At 29.3% G+C, this 11,110-nt stretch overlaps 1 protein-coding gene across 1 annotated transcript in view; it reads right to left on the bottom strand.

Annotated features, from left to right (window-relative positions):
- Nucleotides 1-656: 656 nt before the first annotated feature.
- The window catches only part of LOC105622971 (bromodomain-containing protein DDB_G0270170-like), a 16,564-nt gene continuing 6,110 nt past the window's right edge, over nt 657-11,110 (bottom strand). The window contains exons 2-3 of the mRNA XM_012204376.1: nt 881-2,126; nt 657-785 (exon numbers count right to left, since the gene is read on the bottom strand). Of these exons, the coding sequence (XP_012059766.1) occupies nt 917-2,126 (1,210 nt within the window). The 3' untranslated portion in view covers nt 657-785; nt 881-916. The remainder of the gene's footprint in view (nt 786-880; nt 2,127-11,110) is intronic.

Raw genomic sequence — 11,110 nt, 5'->3', positions numbered from 1 at the left:
TCTTTATGGCCATGATTTTTCTTTTAAAAATCCGTTTTTAACGGATTTAACGGAAAAAAAAGATAATGAAAAATCACATTTTTTTCGATATCTCAAAATGATGTGGCTTTTTGGGATGAAACTTCGTACTATTCTTCGTAATATTCTTTCATCTGGGTATTCATTTTATCTCCTGCGGCAATCGGGAAGGTCTCGTTAGCGCACAGTGCTAACATCTATTCATTCGAGCACACATCTATTCATGACCAGTGTCTAGTAATTTTACACTATTTTATCAATAAGAATATTTTATTTTAAATTAGCCAGTTAGCGGTGCGTTATCGGAACTCTTCCCGACAATTGATTACGTGGGAGACCTGAAATTTTTTCCTTATGCTATTTTCTTTATTAAATAAAATTATTCATATGGCTTACTTTTTTTATATGTATCATATAATGGTACATATAATCTTGCAGTACCCAATTAATATTCTAAATGTTTTTCGCGTCACACAAGGTATATTTCTTAGTTTCTTGTGTATTTCAATTCCGTATTACTTTGACAACTGCCATAACCGCTTAATGTTATTACATACATCCGTAGATAGTGACTCATACTCTGAAAATTTTTGCGTATTCTACAAAAACCATCAAAAGAAAAAGTAGATGTAACAATGTCCATGACTGTATAGCAATTTATTTAATGATAAATTCAGAAGAGCATGTTTGTGCAATTACGAAATATACATTTTCATAATAAAACTCAACTTGATTATTTTTTTTTATAAAAGTAATTCGTAAAAATGCTGCAAAAAGAAAGAGAAAAAAACGTTATCGTCAAAATTCATAAACTTTAGAGAAGATATATATATATATATATTGAGAAAACAAATACTTTTACCTTATTCGTATAATACTGATCTTTAATTTTCTTTTCTTATTTGTAGCTTTCATTTTTATCTTTATTTTGGGAAGTTTGTAATATAAGACGTTCAAGTTGTTTTCTTATTAATTGTAAAGAGTCACCAGAAATCAGTTTTTCCTGTTGTAATAAGTCAAACAGTTTTTTTATTAAAGTAACTCTTTCGTTATATCTTCTCAACTTCTGTTGTAATGTTCTATTCTTTACTTTCATATCTTTTACATTTTTTGATAATTCATTTATTTTTTTTGTTGCATTAATAAAATCTATTTCCCTTCTTATTTTATAGTTGAAATTAATGGAACTGGGCAAAATAGGCACATTTTTTAAACCAATTCGAATAAATTTACGTTTTTGACCTGGCTGAAGAATTGCTTGCTGATTTGGATTTCGAGTGCCAAATATATTTGATCCATCATTTTTTTTTATAATAACATTATGATATTTTGAGTAGTTGTGATCTAATGCAACACTTTTCTCTGAGACATAAGTTTCATTGGAACTTATAGATTTATTACTGCTTGTAGAATTGTAGATCTTATTTGAATCAGATCGAAAAAAACTGCATCTTTTATTTAAGTGAGAAATTGTATTTTTAATCGATTGATTTTGGTTTTCAGTGTCAAATATACACAATCCATAATTTTCAATCGTAGTGTTAATATCGTTCTTTAAATTAGTGTGATTTCGTACAGCATTTTTGTCAAAAACACAAGTTTCACTAGAATTTACAGATTTAATGTTTGCAGAATTGCAGATCTCTTTTGAATAAGTTTGAATAAATTTGTATTTTTCATTTGTGAGAAATGTGTTAGAGTGAATTGTTTTTTGAACTGATTGATTTTGGTTTTGAATATCAAACATATTTGATCTATTATTTTCACTCATACTAACATTATTCTTTAAATTATTGCTATTCCATGCAACACTTTTCTCCAAGCTACAAGTTTCATTAATGTTTATAGATTTATTAATACTTGTAGTATTGCAGATCTTTTTTGGCTTTAACATTACATCAACTAGTTCATTTTCTGTGAGAAATGAAGAATAATCTTTTGGTATAGCATTTTTACGTAAATAAGAACGTTGATATCCCATCCCTTCTATAATGTCCTTTTTATTAAAATGCAGATTACAAATTCTGCTTGCTTTTGTCGGTTTCCAATCCGGTTTTCCAACAGCAGCAATCCATTTGTCAAGACGATTTTTATCGTTTAGAGGAAACCTATGACATTCAAAACAATGCTTATTCAATAAATTAAATCGGATCACTTATATCATTTATATCAATAAATCAAATAAGTAAGCGTCAAATGCGTTTCAAATGGAAGCTAAATATTGTAATAGTATTTCTAAATTTTACATGCATCTATATACAGGATATATAAAAAGCCAGGATGGCGAAATATTTCGAAAACTAATAGCGGATTTAACAGACCATCCTAGTGTGCACTGAATACGAACTTTTTCGGTGCCACACATTCGGATTATGCTGTATCAGTGCGTTCAGATTGTCGTCGTATTTGGCAAATGAAAATTGACTCAGTGTAGTGCTGAATTAATATTTGAATTGAACGAGTCCAAAAAATGTTGCACTGATATTTCTGATAATGCAATTTGATATAATACCAAAGATCTGCACTCGCACCACGTTTTAAGAGCAGCATCAGAGTAGATGTATATTATTTGCCCATATCATTAATCGACTAATTTAAAGAAATACTAAGAATCGGCCGTTATGAGTAGTGTGTATTAATTAAACTGTGTGCAAGTGTATCGCTCCCCCAGCATGTGAGCCGAAATTGCCATAAGCATTTAAGGAAAAAGTGTTTCAAATAAAAGTAGGATTTCAAAAGATTTAATTACTGATGTTATGAGTTTGACCTTGGGTGGCGTCGCCAGAGGGGTCAGATCGATGTTTTAAATCTATTTATTCTCAATTCCAAAATCTAACTAGTGTCAAGAGTTTTTCAAAATACCACAATGAAATTCAATTTTTATTAAGTATTTTTCGAGTTATGAGGCTTGAAAAGTACTGTACTGCCGTCATTAGCATTACTCAAAGGTGTTCAATCGACGACTAAAACCTCTTGAATGTTGTTCAAGATTTGGATAATATTTATCAGAATCAAGATCAATGGAGATTGTTTCTATTATTTTCATTTTTTTAAATAAATTTTTAATGCAATGAAAATAAGAGGAATAACCTCCAATAATAATCTTGATCTTAACAAATGTTACTCAGGACCTTGAACAACATTCAAAATAATTTTAGTCAGTCAGCTTGGAAAATGCTAATATCGGCGATACTGTCTTTTAAACCTCGTAATTCGAAAAGTAATAAAAATAAACTTTATTGTAGTGTTTTGAAAAGCTCTTGACATGAACTATTCTAAATTTTTTCTAAAGATTCTAAAATTAAAAATAATGTAAAAAATTGATGTAATCTTGATCTGACCTTGTCGATTCCACTCAAATCAAACTCATAGCCAATAAATAGAGTTTTTTAAATCCTATAACTTTAAATCCTCTACAATTTTTATTTAAAATATTTTTTTCTAAAATGTTTAGTCTTCGAAAAATTTCGCCGATACTTTTTATACGCTCTTGTATAAATAATATGCTTATATGAACAAATCAAGTAAGAAAACGTTAAATGCGGTGGAGAATTATTTGTACATGCTCGTCTTTCAATGCGTTTTGTCTTTAAATATATTGACCGATGTGAACCTGGCACTCAACTTTATTAAAAATAAAAATTAATACTGCAGGCCGTTTGTACTTCGTTTGTACTTGTTTGTACCGATCATTATTTCGTTTGTACCTCAAACAGTTAAACAAAAAGTGAAAAATAAAAAATGGCCAGCGCGCAACTTTAAAATTTTTTAATTTCATTTATGCCATTTGAAAGAGAATCGTTTGTACCCGTTTGTACCTCTCTTATTTTCGTTTGTATCTCAAAGGGTTCGGAGATACAACGCAGTTCAATTTTTGCGCAATCCCTATATATAGTATCTCCGAACCCTTTGAGGTACAAACAGGTACAAACGATTCTCTTTCGAATGCTGTTGGTCCCATTTCGATATCTTTAAAAATGACCGACTTACCCTCTTGACGCATTTATGAAATTTTGAAATCGCTGTATCTCCGAACCCTTTGAGGTATAAACGAAAGTAATAGAGGTACAAACGGGTACAAACGATTTTCTTTCGAATGCCGTTGGTCCCATTTCGATATTTTTAAAATTCGCTAAATTTGCTATGTAGGGGTTGCGCAAAAACTGAAACGCGCTGTATCTCCGAACCCTTTGAGGTACAAACGAAAATAAGAGAGGTACAAACGGGTACAAACGATTCTCTTTCGAATGGCATAAATTAAAAAATTTTAAAGTTGCGCGCTGACCATTTCTTATTTTTCACTTTTTGTTTAACTGTTTGAGGTACAAACAAAATAATGATCGGTACAAACAAGTACAAACGAAGTACAAACGGCCTGCAGTATTAATTTTTATTTTTGATAAAGTTGAGCGCCAGGTTCACATCGGTAATATATTGGCGATAAATATACTATACCGTTCAGAGGTTGAATTAAAACCCATTTTAAATAGGTTAGTTTCAGAGAAGGAACTATCCTATTTTTCTATCCTAGTTTCTAGGATGGAAAAAGTTACACATAATTACTCTTCTCTGTAACTACAATATTTAGGACGGGTTTTAATTCAACCTCTGAACCATGTAATATATTTATTGCTAATAACCAATACATTTAAAGAAATTGAAAGACGAGCATGTACAAATAATTGCCTTCACCGCTTTTGACGTTTTCTTACTTGATTTGTTTATATAAGCATATTGTTACATTGCATACAAGAGCGTATAAAAAGTACCGGCGAAATTTTTCGAAAACTAAGCATTTTAGAAAAAATGTAAAAAATGAATAAATTTTAAGTATATTAAAAATATCATTAAAACATCTTTTATTCCTTCTATTTTATATAATATCTTTTGTTTTATAATATCATATTATGTCTTTAAAATGTCTTGTACCCCCATTTTGAACATGTGCAGTTGGAATTTTATACATATATAATGTTTTTAGTAATTTTGTTGAAAATGCTCATGAACAGATAGAGCGGATTAAACTGATTGTGAGTCGAAAAATCTTGTATCATTTTGTAATAGTTAATAATATTAATTCATAAAAATCGCCAAATAAGCGCGCGAATCTTAGTTGCGTATTTGAGCAAGATGACTGAAGCGCTATCTGAGCGACAGAAGAATATATTTTTTCTTGGATCTTTTTTCAAAACGCTAGTTGCATATCTTAAGCAGCGCTATCTACTGTTATATTTGAATAATTTTTGGATACATCTGTTAAAATATGTATAGTAATCCGTTAAATAGTTGATCTTTTTAAAAATGAACCGTTCTACTCGAAAGTGTTCCTAATTGCAGAAATAGTGAAATTAAAAAATCCTGATCTCTTTTTATTCATTTCTTGGTGAAAGAAACGGGAATTTGAGTGAAAAGGAAAATGAATTCGAGTGAATCGTTTGGAGTAATTATTTCATATTAAAATTAATTCGAATAGAGATCCATAGTATTCAGTAGCTTTGTTTTAATAAAATACTTTTATTCACTTCAGAAAAAATGACAAAAAATGACCGTCGACACCGAGCCATAGACGAGTAAAAAGTTCAAGAATATGCAGTGTTCATTTTGTTGATGGAAAAAAGTCTGATAATCTCAGAAATCTATTTATTTACGATCTATTTTTTCGGATAAGAGATAAAAAAGTATCTGAGGCCCATATGAAACGATTTACGATACGAGCAAGAAACTGGAGTAAACAAGCAAATTATCTGGCTTTAAATAATCTGGAGACTTGACGCTAAGACATGGCTTGAGACACTGTAGTGCCTCCTTTAAGCCGTAAACCGGTGAGTTGCACCAGATCGGATCTCAATAACGGCTGTCCCAATTGAGTTTTAAGTACATTTAATCGATAGCTTACACTCCAATTGTATTATACGTGCTTTTATTTTTTCTTTACGTACTCTATAAGCGAAAATATTACAATGCAAAATTGTTAATAATTCTACTAACGCATAGATTTAGAATTTATCACAAATACTCAAAAAATTCTGGTATTCAGACAGATGAAAATTGTTAGACAGACCTTTCAGAAGCTCTGAAGACGAGAGAATTGAGTATCCTATTCTGTTACAATACGAATACAGAAGTATCTACATAAACCAAAATCACTGTTAAAAGAACTGAAAAAGCACAATTAATATATAATATTAAAACAAAATCAGAAATGAGAAGCACAACTTCTGGTACAGATTTAACAATACTAGATTGATTCAATGGATTTGTTGACATTAAGACTGATTAGCTAAATGATAAGCTAATAATCAATCAGTATTTAGCTTTAAATATTTTTAATAAAAAGAGTATTATTCAGATTATAATTTATATCTATTTATCTCTATTTTAATTCCATAGAGTGATTCATTTGCATTAGTCGGATAACGAGGATCCTTCGATCCAATCTATTTTTAAAATCAATATTTAGAAACGGATACATGACGACTTTTTACAAGTCGGCTACCTTTGGAAATACTTTCCGATTCGAAATCACATTTTATCACTTTTCTTGAAATCCACACTCAATAATAACCATTTTTAATAATTAATTTATTATTTTCTAGTAATTGTATCAGGATTAGATCCTAATAATTGTATTAGGATGTGGATGACATCGATTTTTGAAAAAAGATCCAAGAAATGTATTCTTCTGTCGCTCAGATAGCATTTCAGTCATCTTGCTGAAGTATACAATTTTGACAGATAAATCCAAAAATTATTCAAATATCAAAGTAAATAGCGCTACTCAAGGTATGCAACTAGTATTTCTATCTAGAAACACTATTAGGAACACTATATACAATTAGCGCTAAATACACTCTCATCGATCGTGATTGCGCAAGAAATTGTTTATTACATTACAAACAGCAAGTTACGCACGACGACGAAAGAAAACAATTGAAAAAAATACTCTGATTTTTTTAAAGAATTAATTTTTTTTCACTTTCTATTCTTTCTCTATACATGAAGAAAAAAAAGTCTTTACAAAAGTTCTAGTCGATAGCTGAAAAACTTTTGTACATTTAAAACTAATTATCCAAAAACCTATGAAATGTATTATATTACAATTCTGATTTTATTTGAAAGATGAATTCTCTATCACTTTCGTTTCGATACTTTTTGTTATTATAAAAAAATGCATATATTGTATTTATAAAAATGTATAAAATAATAGCGATTTTAGACATTTTTAAACGCTAACTTTTTAAGGAAGCAATTTTGATCCATGTTTATAGAAAACTTTATAAAAAACTTTTTGTTCGGAATTAAATTTCCTATAAAATCTTAAAGTTTGGTCGCATGCACGCACAAATACTGAAAGATATATAATATATATATATATATATATATATATATATGAATTATAACAACATATACGTATACATAAAAATTTTCATTTTTCACATTTCCGTCATAAGAGTTATATGATAGGTACTCAAAATTCGAATTCCAGCTGAGGTTTTTCATAATAAGTTTAATACTAGCAGCATGAGCATTATCAAATCAATTTAATTTATAATTTATATTATTTTAAGCTTCAATTTGTTATTTTGCTCAAGTTCGATTAACGATAATACGCAATTTTATATATGAATTGGAAAATATTAAAATTTACATAAAAATATTTATAAGTACCAATGTCTAGCCTCAATCGCATTTGGCGCTTTCTTTATACAGTTATTTAATACTTTTCTAAATTTTAAACAAAAATAATTTGTTTTTTACAAAATATTAATTAATAGTTTCAAATTAATAATTATAAATAAAATATTTAATTTTTATTGATATATTTTTCAATGAATATGTATATTAAAACACTTCCAATTTTCTTTTATTAATAGAAATTTTTTGTTACACGTTACACATTAATCGAGTTTACTATAACATCCGTATTATTATTATTGACATAAAATATCATATAAACGTGATTCAAATCTGATTTTATAATAACTGATATGAAAAACTATGATCCGTTCAGGATGCGTTTTTAACAATGTTAGTGCTTATTTAACATTACATATATTAGAGAATTTGAGATAAAAAAAGTAAGTATGAAGTATTTATCGATAAAAGCGTGTTCTGAATACAGATGTTATTAAATTAGTCAGTTATATTGTAAGAAAGAATTTTTCTTTTTGGACGAAGTTCTTTCTTACTGCATCAATATCGTATACAATTTTGTAGATAACGTAATAATAATAAATAAGATTTAAAGCTGATGACAGTCAGCGCAAAAGAGGTTGTGCAGTTATCGATAAGTAACTTACTTCTTCATAATACTGATGTCTTCTTTATTTAATCTTGAACATTTCAACTCGCTTTGGAATATTTTCTGAAAAAGCGCATATACTGTGAGAACAAAAAGTAAACAAGAAAATTTTTTATAAAAGTCTTATTTGTAAAAAATAAACATTAATTAGCAATTTTATACAATGAATATATACATATTCTGTTCTAACATAAACAAATGAAGTTCGTATTCATGTATTTCTGATTCTAGAAGCTAAATTTCTCGACTGTACGAATTTTTTGAGCATTCAAACAATAGAATTTTTCGTTGATTTTTCAGATGATATATTTTCTATAATTATTGGGTTATCCGGAAAATTCGTCCGATTTTTGATAGGTGGCATAAGGACAGGTCTAAATATATCAGATTGAAAACAAATGACATGCGTACATATCATAAAAGACGGTACTTCAGGCATACTTAGAAAAAAATTTGATTGCGATACGTTAATTTTTGTCAGTTTTATATGCCTTTGAATATGGAAGAAAACAAAGTGCATTTTAGGCATTTAATGCTTTTCTTTTACCGGAAAGGCAAAAATGCCACACAAGCGGCAAACAAGCACTGTTTATGGTGAAAGTGCTGTAGCTGAAAGAACTGTGCGAAAGTGATTTGCTAGGTTTAAAGTTGATGATTTCAACCTTGAAGATCAAGAACGGTAGGCCTTCCATCACAGAAGATTAGATTAAAACACTGATCGAGCATAACCCACGCTATACGACATTAGCAGAAATGTTGATAAAATCCACCATCCACGAGCATTTTGTGAAGCTTGACTACATAAACCGTTTTGATGTATGGGTTCCCCACGATTTAACGGAGAAAAATCTGATGGATCGCATTTTCATTTGCGACTCTATAAACGCAACGACGCCATTTTTGAAGCAAGTAGTGACGGGGGATGAAAAATGGATCATTTACAATAAGCTTACAATAAGTTGAGCGAAAAAGATCTTGGGGAAAGCGGAATGAACCACCTTTTAGCCACCTCAAAAGCCGATCTTTATCCAAAGGTCATACTCTGTGTTTGATGGGATTGGAAAGGGATCCTGTATTATGAACTTTTACCAAACAACGAGACGATAAATTCAGAGAAGTATTGTTCCCAATTAGACGAATTGAAGACAGCAATTGAACAAAAACGTCCAAAAATAGCGAATCGGAAGGCGTCGTATTTCATCAGGACAATGCGCGGCTTCATGTGTCTTTGATAACTCGACAAAAGTTGTTGGAGCTCGATTGGGATGTTCTATCCCATCCACCAGACCTCGCGCCCTCTGATTTCCACCTATTTCGATCATTACAAAATTCCCTTAATGAAAAAGCTTCAACTCTTTGGTCGAGGTAAAAAATCACTTAGAAAAGTTTTTCGCTGAAAAATCTAAGAGATTCTGGAAGGACGAAATTTTCAAGTTGCCTGAAAGATGGAGAAAAGTTGTAGAACAGAATAGCACCTATATAATTTAATAAATATAACTAAAATTTAAATCTTCTGCGTTTCAATTTTCCATCAAAATCGGCACGAACTTTTTGGATAACTCAATAATACACATCTTTTTGGTATACATAATTTCAAGAAATATAGTCTATTCTTTATGAATAAATTGTTAATTATCAGCGAAATTAATTATTCAGTGAAAAATGAATCAAGACGTCGAATTAGTATTGAAATCATTGTATCGATATCGATTTGACATTAATTTGCTAATCCATTTCTCGCTAAATAATATAATATTTACTTTTTAAAAATAAAGCTTTTTTAAAAAATTTTCTCTATACGAATACTTTTTGCACTCACTATACATATGCAAAAAATGGTCTAAATTTGTATTCAGACATGGTCTTCACGCCTACAATGTTAAATAGCTTTATTAATTAATAATTAGCAATATAAAAGTTTAAATTACAATATAAGGCTCCACAGATAAACTCAATAATGATAATGTAAGGAAATGCCTATGTGAACTAACACTAGATATTCATGTATAATACATATATTAAAAATTTAAATACAGACGTTTCGACTCTAGTATTGCGTCATTCTCAATGTAAAAATGTTAATAGCCATCTATAGAGATATAAAATAATGTGTTTACTCGCCAAGTCGCCAAATCATAAACTATCGTCAATAATTGAAAACTTCTATATCGTCTGTTATATTTATTGAATAAACTGAAACCATGTTAGATGTACTTCATTAAAATTAAGTCAATAGAATAAAATGGTATTAAATTTAAAATTATATAAGTCAAATTCTCTAAAAACTTATATTAAAAATTCACGATGGTCTATTACAAACTATCTGATTACAAAGAGATGTCATTATTGAGTCAGAACGCAATAAGAATAACGCAAGTATGAGAACGCAATCAACAGTACAGAAATAAAAATAAACATAAAATTATTAATAAATATCTAGAATTTAAAACAAAGAAACTTTAAGTTTTCGTGATACAAGGGGTTTAATAAATCCGTATCATTTTGTAGGTTTAAAATTCATTTCTTTGTTTTTTTATGAAAATTATTCCTGAAATTAATCTTTTATTATAATTCTTTTCCTCATCTAAAACGTTCCAGTCAAAATCATAGTTGTGCTCAATTTTATGTTCAATGATGACAGACTTCGTTGCTGTGTTTCTATTAATGTAGTTTCAATGTTCATTTATTCTTGTCTTTAACGATCATTTCGTCTGGTCCACGTAGGATGCATCGCAATTACAATGAATCTTGTATGTTACCTTAGAACGTATTAGGAGTACAACTTTGCTT

Source organism: Atta cephalotes, assembly GCF_000143395.1.
Source record: "Atta cephalotes unplaced genomic scaffold scaffold00051, whole genome shotgun sequence".
NCBI classification, from domain to species: domain Eukaryota; kingdom Metazoa; phylum Arthropoda; class Insecta; order Hymenoptera; family Formicidae; genus Atta; species Atta cephalotes.
Note: the sequence above shows the minus strand (reverse complement) of the source record. Positions and strands in the feature narration are given on the sequence as shown.